Genomic DNA, 22,323 nt, shown 5'->3' on the forward strand with positions numbered 1-22,323 from the left:
GCCTTACCACAGAGGAACTGCACATGTGGAAAACTGTTTAGCCAAGTACCTCTGAGAAAGTTTTAGTGAAACTAAGATGTATTCATGCATCTTTTGGAAAAGCTGGCTTTAAATGTATCTGTATAACTGTAATGTGAACTACCACCATCAAGGCGGAGGAAGATGGCTTGGCTGATTGGACTAATATAGCTTTGGTCAGCACTATTAGCATATTCCTCCTTTGGGCTCTTCTGAACAAGGATATTGCCCATTGGAAAAATAAACAAATGGTTTTCCTCTATGAGGGCAATCAAAAATAGGAAATGTACACTTGTAAAAATACGCTGTGGATAAACAGAATGCTGCTATATTTCATTTAAAGAATGAGGGAATATGTCGCTGGGATCTCTAATAGCGCCTCCCCCCGCCAGTTACCATTATTCACTTTTTTCTTTCTAACACTGAGTTAAAAGTGACAATATTCTTTTAATATTTATTGAAATCTTTTAATCACAAACAATAACAAGAAAGATTGTTTCCTCTGTATTACCGCTACTGTTACACGTCATACAAAACTACCATGATGTTTCGTGGAAGCATGGGGCTTTCCTGTAGTCTCCTTTGGGCCTAGCCCAAAACTAAGCACTGCAGCTACTCCCTCACTCCTCCCTGCCTCCCAGCTTCTTGTGAGAATTAACTCTATCCCAGCCAAACCCAGGACATACGGCTTTTTTTTTTTTTTCCTCCTCTCACTGGGTAAGCATCCTACCCCACAGAAGAGGTAAATAATTGATGCTGTGGCGTGCCCTGACATCTGCACTAGGACTGATACTGTTTAATAATAATTACACTAAATTATTCTACAAACAATTTAGAAATTGGCAGTATATTGTTGCAGTTCCATAAAAACAACATTAGAAAAATTCCCCTCCGCAAGGTACAGGACAGCAGTGTCTTCTCTTACAGCTAGATAGGAATGGGCTTGCCTTCAAGACACGTAAGTAAGAGCAGCCTTGAGAATATCTACAGAAGACCTTCATACGGCTCAGAATGGCTAGGATGAGCCCTTTGTCAATGACAACCCTCCACCTAGAACCTAGACAGGGCATAATTCAAATGCTCTGTCCTTAAACAGACTGTCACCTGGTCCCTAAAGTTGTTCTTTGGCATTGAGAAGGAATTATAATTTAGGATATATAATACAGCAGTGTATCTTTGAAAACAGTTTAATATAATAATTTTGGCACAGAGTAATGGAATTTCAACTTGCAAATAAAATATAAGGCTCTCTGCAGAAAAATACAATTTAATAGCAACTAAAAAAAGCAAACATACTTTTAGCACAGAGAAATATAACATATCAAGCAATGACAGTGCTTCTGGGAAGGACTGTACCTGCACTGTATTTTGTTAAGAATAAAGGAGTTTACTTACGTAACTTCTCAGATAAGCATCTGAGAAAGTTATACATCCAGTCAGACTTAGACAGGGGAAACACTGAAAACGCTGCAATTCCTTCTACTAGTAGACCTAAAAGCAGCTGGAGGTCAGCACTAAACATTCTGAAAGACCACATCTCAACTGATTTTTATATATTTTTTGGAGACAAGCTATTTAAAAATACAGGGCAAACAAATCAGAAGCAAAAGAAGTACCTCTTCAAATGGTTCAGTGTCTGCTATGAACTTCACTGCATGGGGCTGGACAGCATCACTCGCTGTTGGCAGTTCCCACCTGCCAGCACAGGAATGGACGTCTGGCGACTTGGTCCCAGTTCTCTGTGCTTCCAGCTACTAGGCCACATTCGAAGACAGACAAAACCCACAGTAAATCTATTCCTAAGATATTTTACGTAAGACAGTGTCTATTGTATCCGCAAAGGGTTTCGCAGTCAAACAGAGAAGGCGAAGAGGTTTAGCCAGTCACATATGGGAATGAAAGCAACTCACGATTCATTAGTGCATAGCACAAATAAAGTTTGAAAACACTACTCTAGAAATAAAAAAAAAGTTAGATTTCACAACTAATAACTCACTGCAGTTACTCATGCTAATATAAAGAACTGATAAATTTCCATGGTTTTGCATGTACGTCAACCAGCAATCTCAAGTGCCAGGTAAGAATTCCCCCTTTAGTCATCAAAACTAACTTTAAACTACCTGAACATGACACAAAGCTATCAATTTAATCTCTTAATAAACACCAGTGAATGGGAAGAAACAGACTTTGTACAGACGATCTTACACAGCGTGGAAGACTTTACCTTCTCAAGGGTTTCTTCCATTTTTAGTGAAGTGGTTAGTGGCTCAAAGCTGAACTAGCAGTTGGTCATGAAAACAGCTTCTCAGGGGTTGATACTGGGTCCAGTACTACTCAATATTCCTGTAAGATGCAGACGACACCAAATGGGGAGTTAGAGAGGACAGATGAGCCACTATTCAGAGAGATTTGGACAGGCTGGGCTAACAAGAATTGCATGAGACTTGGCAAAGTCCCGCATCCAGAATGAAATAATCCCAAGCGGCAGCACAGGCTGCTCCACTAGCACAGGACTACAAACATCTGCACTGAAAAGCTAGGAGAGAACTGAATACAGAGATCCCTCTGAAATCAGTTTGACCAATTCCCCAGCACTTAGAGCTTCCCGTTCTGAAAGACAGGACAGCACATACTTTGCCCCTTACAACCAGGTAAATCTACATAAAGAAAAAACCAACAACCTAACAAGGGAAAAATATAACCAAAGATTCTTAGACCGGGTAAGTTACATCTAACCACGCACTTCAAAGGCATATGTAAAAGATATTCCTACACTACCGTGATGAAAAGTAGTAATTCTATTTAAAAACAAACTGTATAAATTGCAACATAAACACACATAATCCATTACAAACACAGAGCTGAAGACTGAAGTTACAGGACAGGATTGTGAGATCTGTGGAATTTTTTCCCTTAACTCAGCAGTTTGAGGCCATAAAAAGATCAGCATCAGCTGTAGAGCAACAGTTAGCTGGAAGGTAAGATCCAGGCTCACTCACTCTCTTTCAGCTGTAGTTACCCCGCTTCCCACAGTTTTACAATCTGTGTTAACATTTAGAAATTTATACTTTGGTAGCATCACAACGGTCAGGCTCCCCCTTATTCCTTCCTTCTCCTCCACAGTAACTGTCACTTCAGGAGCAGCCTATATAGAACCAGCAACTAATATCCAGCACATTTTCCAGCCTTACTGAAATATTTTTTAGCAATTATTTTGTTTAGACATTTTGTTTCAAATTTCAGACATTACTGCCTAAAATAAACCTGCTATCCCTTTTCCCTTCTCCTCTTATCAAACTCCTGTAAATAGCATTTTATGTTAGATGCAAATATAAATGAAGCATACTTTGGTATTCCCGCCTGTGATATATAAACAAAACCTGGAGTCTTTCAAACAACTAACTCATCTTAGAGCAAATTACTTCAGTCTTACTTAATCCAAAAGAGAACAATTAAATAAAACATAACTGTGAATTAAAAAGCCACCTCACATGTTGTATACAAATTCGAGATTCCTTACCTATTCTAATCAGGTAAGAAACTGTAATTAGTATACTATCGTTAGTAGTACACTAGTGCAACATAAAAATGCCAAAAATATGCCTAAAGGACATGGATCTTTCTCTTAGATATATGGGCAAATAGACCATATATTTCTACCATCTGAAACTCCATTGAGAAACTAAATTCCACACAAGTCTGGCAAAAGTTTTTATATATACAAACTGAAAACTGCTTTGAATCCCCTCACAAGAGTTATCTGGCAAAACCAACTCACAGCCAAAATATTCCTATTATGAGAGGTCACTAAGTGCATTTAGGATTTTGCATCAGAACTATTTGTAATATGCGAACAGCTCTACGCCCATTCAGTTTGTCATTAGCATATCACTGCAGCTAAAAGAAGCAATGGCCAAAAAAAGAATAAACTGAACGGTACTATAAATATATCTGACAGTGGGGGGGGGGGGGGAAATACCAGAAAACGCTTTGTATTTCACAAAGAACAGTTTTTAATATACATTCATTTTTTAAGCCTGCTTTAAAAAAACCTGTCTTCGGGATTTTATAACATGTATACCCCAGTAAACAATTTAAAATGTGTCATGTCAAGCCCCAGTGACCTGAAGAATGGTTGATCAGATGTGTGTACTTGGTAACTTCCTTAGTCCAAACAAAAGTCTTGGAAGAACATCTTTAAGGCCTTTGGTTTTTGTGTTAGCAGTTTAAGCATGCATACAAACAGCTCTCCAGAACATCATCCAAACAAAAACCAGCTCAGACATTTTAAAATAGTTGTTTGTTTAAAAGGCCAAAACAGGAAAGAATTTATTGGATTCATTCTCGTAGCTTTCAAGAATTCATGTGCTCTTCTACAAAACTATACTCTTAATAAATGAAAAATATAGGCAGAAATCCAGAAACCACAAAACAAAAGCAGTGAGAGAGAACACAATTTTCAAGCCTCAATTTCAAGCATTGTTTCTGTTGAAATTCTGTTTCATGAAACACTGAAATGATGTACCATAAAACAGCTATAACGCAGAGAAATCTTCCCTCACAAGCAATCACATTAGTTACAAACACACCACAGAATACAATGCGTTTACATACTAACATTCAAAACAACTTTAATTTTTGCACACAACTCATTCACTAGGAAACTGCATGTCATCACATTGCTTGGTCTTTTCACAGACAGTAAGTATTCTTTTCTCCTAACTTCACTCTGTCAGTTTGGCTCTAAATTTCAACCAAACTGCTGACATACAGCGTAGTCTGGTTGGGTTTTTGGAACGATGACTAAGGCCTTGATCCTATCACTTGTTCCTCCAGGCAAACCTTAATACCTCAGGTAAGCACTACCGCATATCAGTGTGCAATCTGATGAGATTTAGGCTGTAGCCATTTAGTAATACAGTAAATAACCACAATATTCATTTCTGAAGACACGCCAGAAACCAAACAATTTTTGTAAATTGTTCTGGAGAAGCATAAAAATATATATTTTAACTGTTTACCTGTACTCTTAAGTTTCCTAGTGCACATTGACGGCACATACTATTCAAATAAACACAGCTTTTGTTTCCCAAACCCCATTTGTTACACCATCCTAAAATGAAAATATATTTTATAAGTAACTTAAAACCTGGTAGACACTGTGTGTTAAAAGGATGAAGTAATTAAATTCAAGTTGCTCCCCTTATGCATGTTACACAAAAAAATATAACTTTAAAATATGTCAGATAAAAGTCTGTAGTGATTCTGGAAGAATTAAGAAAGCCGAAAAGTTATTGTCCTTGTTATGCGACATCAGATATTGCTGTCGACCACTGCTTCATTCTTCAAGCTGTAGTTTTTCTACATAAGCCACGAGACCAACAGAAGATACTTTTGTCCCCTAACCTCAACTGCAGACACTTGCTCTTTTTCCCTATGACTGAATTTGAGATTTTTCACTTGAAATGTGTCCACTGAGGTAAGAAAGGGTTAAAGGTTTACAGAATGTTTCAGCTATGGAGCCATTTCCCTGCCAGCTCATTCTGGCTCCTTTGAAGCTGCAAGAAAGCCTCACGTTTTTTGTTTCCTCTTGTCCTTCTCCACGCCATACTTATGACAGCATAGGTCAGCTATTCCTACTTCATTTTGTTGTACTTCATTTTCCACTTTTTCATCATCATTCTTTGTTTGCAGTAGTTCTTCAGCTTCTTTGTAGCCACACCTTCATTTCTAAGAGGCTTAGCTGGATTGCCCTTTGTTTCCATAGCTACCGGCCTTCCCTCATAGGGTGTGTCCGATTGTCCTTTCACCCCCGTCATCTAGACACACACGGAGAGAGAATAAAAAACCACCACCAAACTGGAATTAATAATCTTAAATCTGTATTAAGCACAAACACACACAACTACCTTCAGAGAACTGCCTTCTACTTGTCATTCCAGCCAGCCAGAGGCCACACCCGGACTGGGTGACACAGCTGGTCTTCCTGCCACCAGTCAGCTCTGACCAATCCTGCCTCTTTGTTGGGATTTCCTTCTGGCAGAAACCAAAGTGCATGGGGTTAATCAGGAGCCAATGCACAACTCCGTTTTGTGCTCAAATGAAGTCAGGATGTGGCTAAAACATATAACTGGGCCTAAAAAGCATCCCAGAGCCCGCTAAGCTAGGGCTAGTCAGCATGGGGCTGTCACACAAATGAGTAAACCTATGCTGAAGAAAAACAATGCTTGAAAGTTTTCTTCCTTTCAAAGTGTTGTACTACCTGTTCAAAATATTAGAGCTGAAAGTTGGATCTTTGAGAAATTTGCAAAGCATGATACGTATCATTTATTCACCGGCATAAATTACAAAGCAGGCTGGATTCCTAAAAAATTTCCACAAAGTTTCTATCAAAAGTTTCTTTAGATGCAGACAGTTATCTCTTCTTCTCATAACAAATTCTATTCGGTTTTAAAAATAACAGCAACAAAAACCCAGATGTCGGAGACTTTTCGCTTATATTAATTTTTACTTATCTTAATGATGTCTGGAAGGAAGATGACATTCAAACACACGAACATTTTATTTCTTTAGATTTAACTGCACTTTGACGAAATGCAGAATATAAATACTGTGTAATATTGTTCATTTGCAGTAAAAAGGAGTAAGCCATCCACACACAATTTTATATTTAGGTCTTAGACACAGAAATTGTGTTTCTTACACAATTAAGGTACTCCCATGCCTCTAGAAAAGTATATGTGTCTCTACACAAAATAACATATTATTTTTCTTTTAGAAACAGCATTGCATAGAAACTGTTACAAATGTTTCCCTGTACAGGGAACAGCACATCAACGAGAATTTAAGTTTCATTACGTCAGGGAAGCCACCTGAATTGCAATGAAAGCTTCCTCAAAGGTGGCGGAGTTCAGAGCAACCAGAGACAGGCAATCAATGGCAATTTGTCCGACGGAGCTAACATTCTTTAGAGGGCCAAAAGGAAACCCTATTTTTGCTGCAGAAAATCACTGTTACCCCTACTTGAGCTTTGTTTAAAATTACAACCAACCAAGGGTAGATCCAAGGTGCTCCACCCTGGCTGCTGAAATCAGCAATCAATAGAGACAGAAAAGATTTCAAAGAGTGGCATAAGGGGACTGAGAAGAGTACTTAAAGTTTTAGGAAAGAGTAACGTCATTTGGTTTTCTGTCCCGCCATACGATTATCCTACACCTAGTAAAGTAAAAGCTCTGATAATTTTCTTTTGTGTGTGGCTGATTTGCTCACACCCTCTCTTGACTGCACGAGATTTCGGGTATCAAATATTACAGTTGAGTGCTCACTGCTGTCTCCACAGAGGAAGCACCAATCTGGATCTCTCTCCTCTACCTGGCTACTTATTTTCACTAAGCTGGTTAGAATTTAGTATCATAGGCTTCCAAGACATGTCAGTTTCTGCCAAAATAGCCCAACAAGTTCAAGATTCTGAAATCTGGGGGAAAGTCAGAGGAAAAAATGGAGATAAAAGTAGGACTGAAAAAACAGGAACCCAGGTTAAAAGGTCCTTCCTGAAACTGTCTGAAGAAAAAGTACACCAACGAAAGGCACCATCACAGAGGCAAAATTGGAAAATCCTTATAAATGCAAATACTGTATCTGTTCCAGCTGTACTGCAAACCTATAAATTAGAAAGCTATTAAGTAAGCCAAATGCTACATTCTTTTTGCCGTCCAAAAGTATTATTAGCTCACATTAAAGATGAAAATCTTAATTTTGAAAAAATTTTGCCAAGGGGGGGGCAGGGAGAGAAAAGGTGGTGGGTTTTTTTTTTTGTTTTTGTTTTTTTTTAAAAAAACCCACAATGCTTCACAGAGAACTGCAGTAAGAGCTCAATGGAATAGACCCTCACAGTAGAATTCACCTTACCTGATTTTACCTGTTTGTTACCAGCTGTTAGTACAGTTGTGCTAGTCATCTTCACTCCTGTAGTCATTAGGGAGGAAATGACAACTCTACAGCACGAGTCCTAGTGAGGCCTGTCCTGATGCGGAAATGCATCTTACAACATATCCCACTTCCCTCTGTTAATAGCACAACAGGCTTCGATGTTGTTTTTCCATACTATAATGTCTAATGCTACGTGAGATGAATCTCACCTGATAGTTTCTCAGGAAAAAGGCATTCCTATTCGTGGTAGTGGATCAGGAATTGAAAAGGGTCTCTCTGACCCCTGAAGATGACAAATATACTAGCTATATTTCCAGGGGACTGAAGCAGACTATTTCAAACCTGCTAATCTGCTTTTCCATTAAGTGTGACACTGACCTTCTGTTTCCACACGGCTTCCTGGGGTGCAGGTGGAAAGGTGCACGGAACTCTTCCATGATTCATATGATAGGGCAAAGGGAGGCTGGGATCTAGTGGCATCCATGGGACTGAAAGAGTAGCAGGTACACTAGGCAGGTCACAGTGAGCTTTATGTAAGTTATATGATGCTCTCGTTGTCTCATCAAGAGAACTCTTGTAGATTGCAACTGATGAATCTCCTGCAGCGTGAGTCAATAGATAAGAACCCTCCTGCAAACTAAAAAGATATATCAGAGAAAGACATAGTCTGTTGTAAGTTGAGCTAAGCAGAATGCAACACAAACAGTATTATTTCTACAGATTAAGCAGAAAGACTAATAAAAAAACCAGACGTCCAAATTTTAAATGTCAGCCTACATACATAATATTACAACTCACCCCTGTGAACTAATTAATCAGCTCAGAAGTGTCCAGTCTCCTCTCTTGAACAAGTGGTTCATAAAAATCAAGTTCTTATTCTTTTGCATCATTCATACAAAACCTGTAATCCTAAGCACAGCACTGCTATACTAGACCTAAAAAACCCCGTAAAACATTCCACGCATCTGAAGAAATAAAAATCAAAGAGTAGACAAGCATGATACAGAAGAAATAGGATGAGCTGGGTAATGCTGCAAATAAATAGCATGAACAGGAACGGAGCACTTACTCAGACACTTTCTTCAAAATGTGATGAAGTATATTTAATGAATTTGCAGGCCTGCAAAAAAGAAAAAACCCACAAAAGTATTAACTTGCAAGGCTTCTTAGGCTTCCAAATTCACTGCTAAAAAACCCCACTAAAAATACTCACTTAATTAATCCAAGTTTCTCTCTTAAAATTTCTGGAGAAATCTTTTCTAGCATAATAAGCTTTGATGTAAAAGCATCAATACGTCCTGAAAAATATTAAATCATTTAACACACTAAAAATAATAGAGAACAAGCGCAGAAGCACCTAATGCATTTTAAAAGGAATAAAAATTTTGCTCTTTTACAGTGTAGAACAGTGAAAAGGATTTATCAAAGTTGCACAATAACTGAAAGTAAAATGTACAGCTGCTCTAAGTACAGACATCCTTATTTGGGCTGTCTTTCTAAATCAGGGAGATACCCATGATTCCAACAAGTCTTACACCTTGGGTGATGTCTGGCATACACAACCTCCTTTTGCCATGGCCTTAATCTCATCAGCTAGTTTGCATCTTCTCAAGTTCTTTTGATCCTTATCACTATGCTTCCCCACTGGACAGATCATGAAAGTTTATCTTTTACAACAAATTTACTTCTGAGTTTAATATACTTGTGTTTCTATTCTGGTATGTTATACAAACAATTGCATTAATTGATTTTCTGGAGACTCTGTACCTTTGCCTCTTCTGTTTTTTTTTTTTTTTTCCTCACCTGAAAAATGCAATTTACAATTCAGGCCTTTTTCATGGCAAATCATTAAAGACTATTTGTCTTTGACATAGCTACGAGCAAGAACTGAAAGCTCTCCTCATCTCATTTTTAAAATAATGGCTGGGAAGAACAGTTTAGCCCACATTTTCACTTGACAAGCAATAAAGATCATTAGCATTAGCTTGTACACTGATGTGGTGACTGTGCCTTACCTTCAGGTTCTCTCTCATGTTGAGGTTTTCCCAGACATCTGTTCTATTCCAGCTCCCACAAGGAGGATGAAGAGAAGGCAGCATAATAAAATACAACCTACTCAGTGGAATTTATTGCCTTACTACAAATCTGCTCTCATAGGAAGCGTAAATGCTTCAATTGTACAGTTAAAACTGCTAAACAAAGCATTTCACATTCCAAGCTAAACATTACTAGCAATTTGTTATGTGATGTGCAAGAAGACCAAGTAAGAACTCTCACTTTAACAATTTTAAAAAAGTGCACCAGGACAACTCACTTCTTTTAAACGCCATACATTTGTTACTTTTCTTGATGCCAGTATTTTGTGCAAGACTAAGCAGCTAGATCTAATATTCTGCATCGCTGACTAGAGGAAAACCAGCTTGAAGTCATTACATAACAAAAAATAATCTGTATTCTCTGTTCCTTGTCAGCCTCTCCTCAAAACAGACACTTCCCTATATCTAAACTGATTGACAGCATAGCTGTGAAAAAAAACAACCTATGAACTACTCATACCTAATTTATATCACTGTATCTTATATTTGAGAAGTGATGGATTGAAAACACTTGACATTCAGTAAGTTACTCATACAGTAAGTACTTCTTTCCAACCCATTTTTGAAATAATCTTTATTTAGAGGACAGTATTATCCTATTCAAATGAATGTAAATTATTCTTTTTGCAGAAACGTTTTGCTTAGGCACTTAATGCAAATAAATGAATAATAGTCAGGGTAAAAGGTTCCCATTAATCAGCAAAGTTTATCACAGCTTTATTTACTGCTTAGATCAAGTACAATTATCTTATTTGGGAACATGTCACAGAGATTACTCCTTTTGCAAGCACAGGATTTCCTATTGGAGTAGTAAGAGACTTAAACCAACAACTGAGCAAGGTGCTCTACTAACAAGAGGAAGACAGCATTATTGCGTTTGATGATATTATCTCTGCTTTTGTGCCAACAACTACTGCCTTCTTTGCGAACATACAAAATGAAACTCAACCTGGTATCACACCTTGCAACTTCTGCAGGCGGCCATAGTTACACTTGCTTTCTCTTTCATCTCTTGAGCTGGCAGCACTGCTGAGTCACTGCACTGAGCTATGAAGTTCCTCCCTCAACCACACAGAGCGATACAACACAGAAGAACAAAGCCGGACAATTACTGGGCAGAGACCGTGTTCCAAAGTACCTTCCATCCACGCTTATTTGGCAATAGGGAAGACTGAAGAGACAGTGAACTACGTTTTTTCAAGAGCCAAGAACTCCAAACCGATTGAACACCGAGGTCTGCTATATACTCAAACCCTCAATTTTAGAGGCTTCACTTAAGATCTATATAGTCTCAGAACTGTCTGAACAAGAATGCAAGTTGTAGGTACTGTGCTAGTTACAGTAATATCACAGCTTTCAAACAGTTTTTCCATACTTTCACACTCATATGTGGGGTACATTTAAAAAGCACAATAAGTCTATGGCTCTACTATGGTGGATTTAAAAACTCCTTTATTATAGGACATGATATTTCACTTAAAATAATTCAAATTATAGCCTGCTCTGAGAAGTCAAGTCTGTCTTTCTGCTTACACCAAGCACATGATAGCCGTAGTCTTACTTTCAGGTATCATATTAATGAAAAGAAAGAGATATTCACCCCATTTTAAGTTGCCCATAATGCAGGGATATTAGCACCCTTAGAGAATTGTCCCTGGAATTTCAGGACAAAGCTTTCTGTGGCAGAGCCATCTAACCAAACCAGAACACTTGCAACATTGTATTTTCCACAGCTCCCCAGAAATACACACCAAGGCAGAAATTCACAGCTACCTTGCAATATTTCTCGACCAGACCTGAAAGAACCCCTAAGCAGAATATGATAGCAGTTTCTTACTAAAAGCTGTGGTAGACCCTCTTTTATAAAATGGATAATTTACTTCCATGTATGTCTTTTTGCCTACCTCTATTAGAAACTACACGGCAGTACCAAAAATCTGCAGTCCCTAATTTGCCTACCTGAATAAATCACATCTTCTGTCAGTATCAAAAGTTGGTGACATGCTGAGAGTCCAACTCTGTATTTGTAGCAGACGTTTTTCTTTTTTAAAATACTGGAGAGAGGGGCCCTCCCCCACATGCCAGAGCACCAATTTACTGTGCAGGACAGTGACAAGTCACAGCAATCCTGTGCTTTCTTGGAGCACACAACAGGAGCACCCCTGTGGACCCCCCAGGGTTTGCTCCTCGGAAAAGAGCTGGCAAAGACACATCACTGGAATAACCGCTGTTTCTCAATCCCAACGACTTTTTCTCACAGCCACACAGACAGAGTGTGTGGGAGGCCAGGCCACTGAAGGCTGCCCGCCTAGGGCTCCGCACCTGGTTCACAGCTTAGCAGGTATCTGCAAAGGAGACACTGAAGAACCTCCTTATCAGAAGGGGGTGGCTGTTCCTGCCAGAACTCTCGCAGCACACTGCCTGCTCTCTCCTGCACTCCGAGAGCCTCTGTAAAAAGGGGTGTTGGCTGGATGAGCTGTCCGCAAACTTCTGCGTAAAAGCCGTATGTTAAGTATCCTGTAATCCACGGGAGATTAGATAGATGTGCATTCTTTCAGTCTATTCACTCTGTAAGCAGTTTAGCCCTCTCTCTACAGCTTCACTATTTCCTCACACTGTTTGTGGCTCTGGAAATGTCGCTAAAAGTGTTGATAAAGTTTTCTACAGGGGGCTAAATTTCAGTGCAATTCAGTATACTGTTCTGCTTGTTAAAAAAAAAAAAGAAGAAATACTTCAGTAGTGTACGTTAAGATATAATTAGAAATGGAGAACTGTGTGCAGAATGATCTCTTTGTGAGGTTTTTTTTATTTTTAGATAAGGGAAAAACCACAGCAAATATTTGCTTTTAAAATTAGAAACATAATTTCCACTAAATATGGACAGCAAAGATCAATGCAATCAGCAAAACTATCACCTCAAATATATTGACTTCACATAAACCTTATTATTCCATGTTAGGATTCAAAGTTCGTATGTAAAAATTAGAAAAGAGAAAACTCAGCATTTCTAAAATAGTTTTCTGATGTGAGCTACCAACAGCAAAAGGGTAATTCAGGGCACAAGTGAAAAGGTTAGGCAACCACAGGACACAACTGCTGCTATAACAACCATAAAACCCCAGAATTTTTTCTACAACAGTAAAGCGAGGCAGTTCCCACTGTAGAACATTCATTCACTGTACAAAGAGAATTGCCCTCACTCCATAGCAACTGCCAAACATACTCTAAAATGCATTTTGCCTACTCAGTTTGTTGCAGATTTTCCCTTTTAAACTGTTATTACAAGGTAATTGGTATCAGAAAGCTTTCCATATATTAAAAGGGTTGTTAAAATAATCTGGCCACATTCTTCATAGGCACCATTTTAATTTCTCTACAGAATATCTGTATCCTACTAGACATAAAAACTTCCCTGATGCTTAAAAGGTCACGTATAACATGAACAAAGCATTTTCTACAGGACATTTGTTGGTGAAACTCCTTATAACTCTGCATTCCTAGAATGCTTGGTTTATGTGATTTTGGATAGATGGCTTTTACAAGTAAGATATCTTTCTGCTAACATTTCCATGCTTTTTAGCCCTGCTTTATTGTCTTTTTATTTGCTGTGCTTTGAATTACAGCTGTCATCTCTTCTATGTGAGATTTGTAATTTCCTACTTCATTCTCACTGAACGTATGTTACTTCTCATTCATAGACTCTATTACATTATCTCCTGTTTCCAACTCCTGCATGATACAGAACAAGGAGTATCAAGACCATCCCTTTGACAGGGATGTTTCGAGTCACATCACATATGAAGAAATTAAATTTCATGGATCAGTTAGGTACAGCCAATGGAAAAACTGGAAAATGTGTTTAAGTAAGATCATCCAGTGTTCAGAACTCCTGAGGAATATCATAGCCACAGAAAGAAGCTTTCAATAAGCTTACACTATGTATTTTTCTTCTTCCTTAGGAATTTCATTTCTGAAAAGCCAGAAAATCATTTCCAGTGCCTTAGATACGAGACACATGTACACTCTTCTAAAAGCATGTAATTTCTCTTATTTCTGAACAACAGAACTTGGTTTAGCCCTAACTTGCTTGTTTTTCCTCATTCTCTTGTGTTTTACCTGTCTACATGTTATCAGTATAGAAACAGGAAGATTATTGCCTATTTTCAAAGAAAAATAAGTAACACTTGACCTTTCCCACACTGCAAGCTCAAAGGCCAAGGAATCTGTATCCTTTGAGGCACATACCTGATCCTCTGTTCATCTTCTATTTTGGTATGTAATAACAAATTTATTTAAAACTGTTTCACAAAATGATAAGATATATTTACAGCTCAAGAAATATTTTTACCACTCCTGCAATAATTCATGTTGTATATGACTCATTAAAAAAACAAAACAAAACAAAACACCACCACACCAAAAAACACCCCCAAAACCCAAAGATCATGAAGATTACTAACTTCAGAGAACTAAATTCACACTTCCAGATACATCTGTCTTTGAAAGCAAATAAATGCAGTTCTTGAAAAGAAAGATACTGGATGCTAATCATCTAAAAGCAAAGTTGAAATATCCTCATTCACCACCCAACAGAAATTTTAGACAAAGCACTTAAATAAGATGAAAGTGAAAACCAAAATTAGAAAGTTAAAATAAAAAAGGACATACGGAATTTACCTTTAATAAATATTTTTCTCTCCTATTAGTCTATGAATATTCAGACATACATGTTTCTTAAGCAAAAATCAACACATGAACTTACCAATATAAAACAAGCATTCAGAATGCAACATACTCTGTGTCCACAACTGACATACTTCACCTTCTGTAAGAGCTTCGACACCGTAATAGGGTTGGTATTCTAGTTTTGGCAACAGGAATATTGGAATAAGCTATAAAAGTGAAGATACAAGAAAAATCAGCACTCACTGTCCAAAAAACGTCCACAATTGAACTACATTTTGTAGCTGATAATCATCATAGTCTTCCACTACAGCTGAAGCAACAAAAACATTTCACACATTTCTGTGATGGCTCACACTCTATGAAACCCACACTACAAACTGTGGACTAGAGAGACTCTATACACAGAAAGGTGAAATGGACCAAAAAAACACCAACACCCCCCCCCCCCCCCCCCCCCAAAAAAAAACAAAAAACCAAACAAACCTAGGCAATCTTCTACAAATTATAACATTTTACCGCAAAGTAATTTTACCATGAGACTAAATTGAAGTTTGCACTTCGATGCTCTACTGCCCTCTGCAGGAATTTAAGAAAAATACAATATTACATTTCTGATTTGCTTATTAATAGTGGAATCCTGCCATTTAGTCCCTTTATCAGAATCTCACTTGAAATTAGACCTAATGCTTGGACTCTCATTTGAAATCAGAGGCTAACCTTTGTATATTAACACTAACAGAGAGAATATAAGCCTCTTCTCCTTGACAAATCACAGGTTAAACTTCAGCAGGAATTTTAATAAACAACAGTGCTCAGTTTCTCATTAACAAACTAAGCATCTATTCACAACCATTTATAAGCAGTAGATCAATAGCAAGGAGAATGTCTTTCTTCAAAATATGATTCTGACCACGGAATCTTAGCAAGCAATCAGAGTTACAAAGATCCATTTCCATTTCAACAAAGCATGAACACCTCACAAAATGCTTGCCTACCATAATTCTGGTGTTCTGGGGAGAGAGATACCCACACATCAAATTGTTGAATGATTCAGAGGACTTTTGACAAAATAATAAATTACTGAGGATTCCAGAATAAGCTTTCCTTCTCCTGATGTTACAAGGACTATTTGTCTTAAGGAATAAAATGCTTTAAATGCAATGTAATCCAAACAATTTGCTAAGATGTACATCATAGTCTTTTCAAGAAGAATGAATAGGATCACTTTTTATCTTTAAATGTGTCCTCTGTTGTTCATTCTATCTCCTATTCCTCTGCTTAACCAGGCATAATAGCAAGGCTGAATCCTGCTTGAAAGTATTCACGATCATGAAAATTCTCAAAGCCTTGGGCCACAAACTTAATTACTGCATTAACTTTTAAGAATAGTTCAAACTGACATTAGTTTACATTAGTATAATTATCCATGCATATTACTGTAATGCAGTTGTAGTAAAAAATGCAGACTCACACATTCTTATCTTCTAATCAAGTAGGTTTAAAGAATTCACGTTATTGTTCCCTCTCTTCCTACAGCAAATATTTACTTAAAGAAGATACACACTGTAGAGTTACAATTAAATGTACTAATTGTCTGTGTGAAAACACAAATGCTAAGAAGGACTGGGAATCCCAGAGATGCCAGCTGAGCACAAGTGTTTAAAAAACCAGAACAAAAAAGCAAACAGCAAGATCTGTACCTTTTGGGCTTTTTTCTTTTTACGGTATCGAGGCAACGACTTCACTTTCTGCACACTGCAACGCACAAGTAACAACAGATCATTCAAACTGAATAGCTTATACACAAGGTTGCCATCCTGAGGTGCTTTATACTCTGACGGGTCTTCTTCAAGCATCTGAAGTTCATTCGGCAGCTTTCCTACAGAAAATAAACCAGAAAATTACAAGCTTGCACATTCTTTACCATGAAGCTAATTAGCTTTTTTCTCTTGCAGTAGTTTTTTTTTTTTTTTCCTTTGTTTTGTTTTGTTTGTTTTTTCCTTTGTTTTGTTTTGTTGGTTTTTTTTGTTTGTTTTTGGGTTTTTTTTTGTTTTTTTTTTAAATAGGATCTGTTTTGTTTCCTAAGAAAATCATCTCACTAGGCACAAGAAGTCAGTTGTGTACTAAAAAAAAAAAAAAGAACTAAATTTGGAAAATGTCCGCTATAACTTTTTAAGGAGTGTATTTTAAAATATTCTGACATATTTTATCCTAATCATTAGATTTCTCAGACAAACAGGGCTGTGAGATTCCATTCCTGTACAAATGGAGTTCAAAGGATGGTTTTTAAGCCACAGTCCCTTGGCACAAAGGAGAAATGTTTTTTTAATTTTTTTTTTTTTTAAACAATGAATGCCTCCTGAGAGTCGCCATGCATTTATCAGTTACTGAAACAACTCCAGCCTCAGTTTTGGATAGTAGCATAAGCCTGTGTTCCAAACTGAGTTTGCTTCAACTTCAATACTAGTATATTCAAAAGAAACTCTTAATAGGTTTCTAAGCACAGCTTTGAGGTAGGTTAACAAACATCCCTGCACCCTTTAGAGATATTTTAACAAAAAATTTAAAATAAACAAGAGTAAACTACAACTTGTTTGAGATGGTTTATTGAAAATTTATCCAGTTCTCTTTTTTTTTTTTTTTGTCCTGCAGGTACGTAGAAATATGTATCAAACCTACAACTACAAATAGGGATTGCTGTAGTGCTATGAATAAATACATTTAACACTAGAGCTCCATGCATCTCTGAAAAAAATGTATACTGTGTGAGATATTATCACCCAAGTGACTGCGAATAATTTCCTGTTATAAAATATTTGACTTTTAGTTCTGGCTTTCTGCAAAACACACACACATAGAGGTTTATCAGCTTGCTACAGAACTTTCAGTTTGTAGAATTATGCTTTCTATTCTTTTGCAGTCACACTTCAGCATCTCAGCAACATTGGTTTCACCACCTCTATTAAAAAAAAAAAAAAAAAAAATCTATTATCAAACACCTGAATCCCACACTTTGGCTTTTTAAGAGAAAAGAAACAGAAACAATACCACACTGCTCAACCCCTCAAACTGAGGGCAAAGACATGGTCTTTTAGTGACTACTAAAATTCAGTTAAATCGATGAAAGTGTAGGAAGTGATAACTCAATTTCAAGTAAAACAGAATTATTTGTGTTAACTGTTTCCATTACAGATTAAGTAACTAATTCCTGTGCAATGAAATGCACAGCTAGTCAGAAAATACCAACAAAACATGTTTTCTCACTGAAAAGCACTGATTCATTGGAATTAAATATCTGAGAAAGAGTTTCTGTTCTGATGCAATGCGCCTGGTTTCCTGTCAATTTACCTAACAATAAAGTGCTTCTTACTTCACTTGTACAGAGCTCAGAAGCAACTCGGGCATGTGAGAAAATCCTCCAAGTTCACAGTCCCTAGAATCTTCAAGGCTTCTATTTCTTGGCTGAGGTCTGGGTGTAGCACAGGTTCAATTTCCAGCTAAATGCCTGAAAACTTGGAGAGGTGGTTTGTAACAAGTTCTCACCGGAACAGACTGCTAGGAGCTAACAGCAAGTGAACTATAAGTCTTAGAACTTAAGACACCCAAATTTCAAATTTTCTTCAAGTTTTAATTGCCTAGTTTGATTACATTTTTCTTCTACAAAAAAAAGTAAAATAATTCCATTTTTGATGGCCAAGAAACTGTTTTTGCAGACCAGACTACTCAAATATTCAACTTTCCAAGGAACAGTAACTCATTTCACTACCAAATTATTTCTTTTCCTTACTTAAAAACCTTGTGTATAGCAACTTTTTGTTTCTCTAATTTCATTCACCTCTGTGGACAAGCAGCTCCCAAAATGCTCCCTTATGTGTGCAAGACAGTAATTCTCACAGAGAGAAGGTATTGATAAAAAAAATCAAATAAAGTCAGTCATATCTCTATAAAGAAATGTAACAGCGGTCTATTAGGATGTTCTTCATCTGAAGGAGCTGAAATGTTTTTCGGTTAAATTTTACCAAAAATTTGAAATTTTACTCCACAATTAAAACAATTACTTACTCTTTTGCACTCCCTGAAAAAGTGAAGTCCAGGTATTTCTAGATGAGCCGCTGGGATTTGAAGCAGGGACTGGCACAGTTTCTGTGCTAGAGATCACCAATGGCTTGGGAGATGGAGGCACATGGGCTTGCGTAGCATTAGAATTATCACAGCTCAGCACTGGCTGCTCAGGAGCTTTTTGGGAAGGGGACTTGAGAAGTTCAGTTTGCATTTTCAAAATCTGTCCGACAGGATCAAATTCTTTGGACAACTTTCTGGTAGGCTTTCTGGAGACATTTTTTCCCTGATCCACGACATCTGAGCAATCAGCCACGTTTGCTGATGGACTCTGAGTGGGGGAAGGTGATTTGGCTGTGTCTGCTAAGGTATGAGGAACAGCGTTTGGTACAGGTGTTTTGCCACAATCACTGTTTTTACATCCTGTATCAATTATCAAACGCTCTTCATCCGTGTCACTACTACATAAAGAAGTGTAAGTCTCATTTTTTTGTGCAGAATCAGACTCTTTCTTGTAACCAACAGCATTTGATAGAGTATTTAATTTTGTTTCATTGTCCAATACTTCTTTGGTCATGAAATGCTGTGTTTTGTTCTGTCCTACTGCCTCTGAATTAAAGCTTTTGTGAGCTGCACTTTCTTCAGGGCTGAAGCACAGAACGTGATCTAAAGATGGAAGCTGCATGTTGGCACATTCTGAAACTCCTTGCTCAGAAATGGTGGTTTTCCCTTCATCTCCATTGTTTATGGTGGATGTATTTTTTTCCCCCATTTTTAGGCCATGCGATAAAACTTTAGCAGTGTTACTAACTGTAGGAAAAGTACTTTCCATTTTAGAAGTTCTTGAGAGCTTGACAGTTGCTCCAAAAGTTTCCAGTTCTGTAACATCATCATCAAAGTCCATCCCTGTGTCATCTGGAAGGGGAAGCTTCCTGTACTGGTAGGTATCTGAAGGCATCTTAACACAGGGAGGAAAAAATAATAATACATAAAAAAATTGAAATAAAATTAAACAAATTTAAAACATTAAACAATACACATAATACAAATTTTAGAACACAAAACATATTGTTAAACAACGGAGAACTTCCATTTAACATGGAACATCTCAAGTCCTAGGAGCTGAAAGGCCTTTCAAAAGAGAAACAAAGTTCATAGAATTTTCCCACTTAAATAAACTGATGAAAATAAATTTTAATGAAGTAAACACTACAGCTGAGGTGCTGACGTAATAGAAGCATTTAAAGGAATCAGACAGACATTTTATAACACAGGGTCCATAACGCAGCAGCAGAAATACCACCAACAGGAAACATAAATTATTCCTTCATTATCACAGAACAAGTAACTTAGGAATTACAACACAGGATTTCAGTTTTGTCTGTTTTTAAGAAGCAGTTAGCTACTTACATCCCACTGAAACAGATTCTCCTCAGCTGGTTTGTCCATGAATACATCAGCAACTGAAACATAAGACGTTTTAGTTGCTAGGAAGTCCATTGGAATTTCATGGAAGATTTGGTTCCTCTCTCTTACTGTCATTTCCTTTCTCAGCAGAGGTGAATCGATATAAACCACTTTAGCTGGTTGGCTACCTTTTCAAGAACACAAAGAGACTGAATATGTATTAAATGAAGGGGAAAAAGATTGTTCTATAACTTAAAAAATAAATCTTTCAACTTCCTATTATGGTCAAATCCATTCCATATCCACACCAGAAAAAAAAAAATTTATCCTCTCATTCATTAACAACAGAAAAGTATGTTCAGATACAGCATGAATGATTAGGATTCTGCAGCAGCAACACATACCTTATTAACAGCTGATCATATTTTAAATACAGTTCTAAATAGAGAATTGGTAAAACTAGAATTTAGGGTTAATCATTCCTTATACAGCTTTATATCATCAAATGTATTCCATTTTCCAAAAAGATATTTTTTCTTCCTTTGATAAACCTCAAAATTATTTTTTTTTTTTTAGAAGTCTCACTGCCCAAAAAGTGATGGCTGCAGTTTATATCTCTTCTAATCAGTAACTATGTCCGGGCTTTGCTGCCCCACTCTTTTGTTTACAGCTTAACCCACTTACATATGAATCATCTATGGATTCATCCAAAAATAGCAGTGATACCCTGCCCAGTACTATACAGAAAGCAAAGGCACACGGTGAACACAGTATCACTGATTTAGAGAAAAAAAATTAATCCACGGATGAAAAATACCTAATTAATGCAAGAGGTAGGTTACAGGGAAAGTGGAAAAGGAAGGAGAGGAGAAACCTTTCAAGAAACACTATCTATTGCTAACATATTCTAAATGCCCTTTAGGTTTTAATTTTGGATCTAAAAATTAAGTTTAAAAACTGTAAAGCAGATATAAAAGGAGTCAGGCATATCTTTACAGATAAAGTAAATTAATTTCAGGAAAGAAAGTGCAAAATTTGTAAGATTTGCAGGTATTTGACAGCTTATTTACTACTATCCAGAAGTCTGCTATACAAAATTGTGTGAAATGCACACAACGTGGACATTCCAAGACAACAACAACAACAAAAAGTAACAAGAGGAAAACTATATTCAGATTACTGACGGAGCGCTTGACAACTGGACAACTGAAGTATATCACTAATCTGAGTTAAACACTTTATTCAAAATATTATTTTTGTTGCAATTGGGAAAAGTGATCTCCATGGACATTCATTATTTATGCATTATTCTATGATGTAAATAAGTCATTTAATTCCAGAGAATGTTTGCTCTTTGTTTTGTCTTAAAACTTCAGAATTTCTCTCTTTCAGCTTATTAAACCAGTTCACTTGATACATTTAACTTTAGCTTCATGCAGTTGTTTTCTTTCCAAGGAGCTTACAGTTCTGAAAAGCAAAAGGACATTTAACAGATTTCCCCCCCCCTCCCCCCCAGTGGAAAATAGCTGTATGTCCAAATTCAATGTTAATGGTGATACCTCTAGAGGTTGTTACTATTCTCAGTAACAAGGTGGAACAAGGCATAAGCTATGAAATGACCTTGCTATCAGCTTTCCTCCTTGAAAACTGAGCACAAACTATAGCAAGAGATTTTTTAAAGTTCATTTTTTATGATAACGTCGATTAAACAAAACTTCTTTTACAACACAAAGGTGTCCGACTCCTTACCAGATGACAGCTGAAAACTATTAAATTCAGATTTTTGCCCTTTAAAATGTGTGAACTAAGTAAGGCAAATTTTATTACTTTGCTTGATTCCTTAAATTGAAAACATGGAAGTAGTTAAGAGAAACCATTTTCTTAAAACTGCATTCTAGAGTACTGCTTCTTCAGAAGTGGTAAAATCGGAGCTCATAATTACAAATTTCATTAACCTTAGCTTCTTCCTTTTTTAAATAAAACAAAAATTAAACTCTTATATTATTGTGTGAACTAAAGCAAACTACCTTCTACCTTCAGACAGCTGGTTTTACTGGATTTTCTAATCTCCTGTTCTTCAGTCTGTTCAAAAAGGATTATGAGAATATATAAAGGTCTTCACGGACAA

The 22,323-nt window shown here is 37.0% G+C and overlaps 1 protein-coding gene across 1 annotated transcript in view; it reads right to left on the reverse strand.

Annotated features, from left to right (window-relative positions):
• Window positions 1-4,007: 4,007 nt before the first annotated feature.
• The window catches only part of ICE2 (interactor of little elongation complex ELL subunit 2), a 28,709-nt gene continuing 10,393 nt past the window's right edge, over window positions 4,008-22,323 (reverse strand). Inside the window, exons 8-15 of the mRNA XM_086471439.1 lie at window positions 20,199-20,383; window positions 18,792-19,746; window positions 16,430-16,608; window positions 14,806-14,935; window positions 9,161-9,245; window positions 9,017-9,067; window positions 8,326-8,584; window positions 4,008-5,837 (exon numbers count right to left, since the gene is read on the reverse strand). Coding sequence (XP_086327565.1) covers window positions 5,655-5,837; window positions 8,326-8,584; window positions 9,017-9,067; window positions 9,161-9,245; window positions 14,806-14,935; window positions 16,430-16,608; window positions 18,792-19,746; window positions 20,199-20,383 — 2,027 coding nt within the window. The 3' untranslated portion in view covers window positions 4,008-5,654. The remainder of the gene's footprint in view (window positions 5,838-8,325; window positions 8,585-9,016; window positions 9,068-9,160; window positions 9,246-14,805; window positions 14,936-16,429; window positions 16,609-18,791; window positions 19,747-20,198; window positions 20,384-22,323) is intronic.

Source organism: Leptosomus discolor, chromosome 11 (assembly GCF_034619465.1).
Source record: "Leptosomus discolor isolate bLepDis1 chromosome 11, bLepDis1.hap2, whole genome shotgun sequence".
Lineage (NCBI taxonomy): Eukaryota > Metazoa > Chordata > Aves > Leptosomiformes > Leptosomidae > Leptosomus > Leptosomus discolor.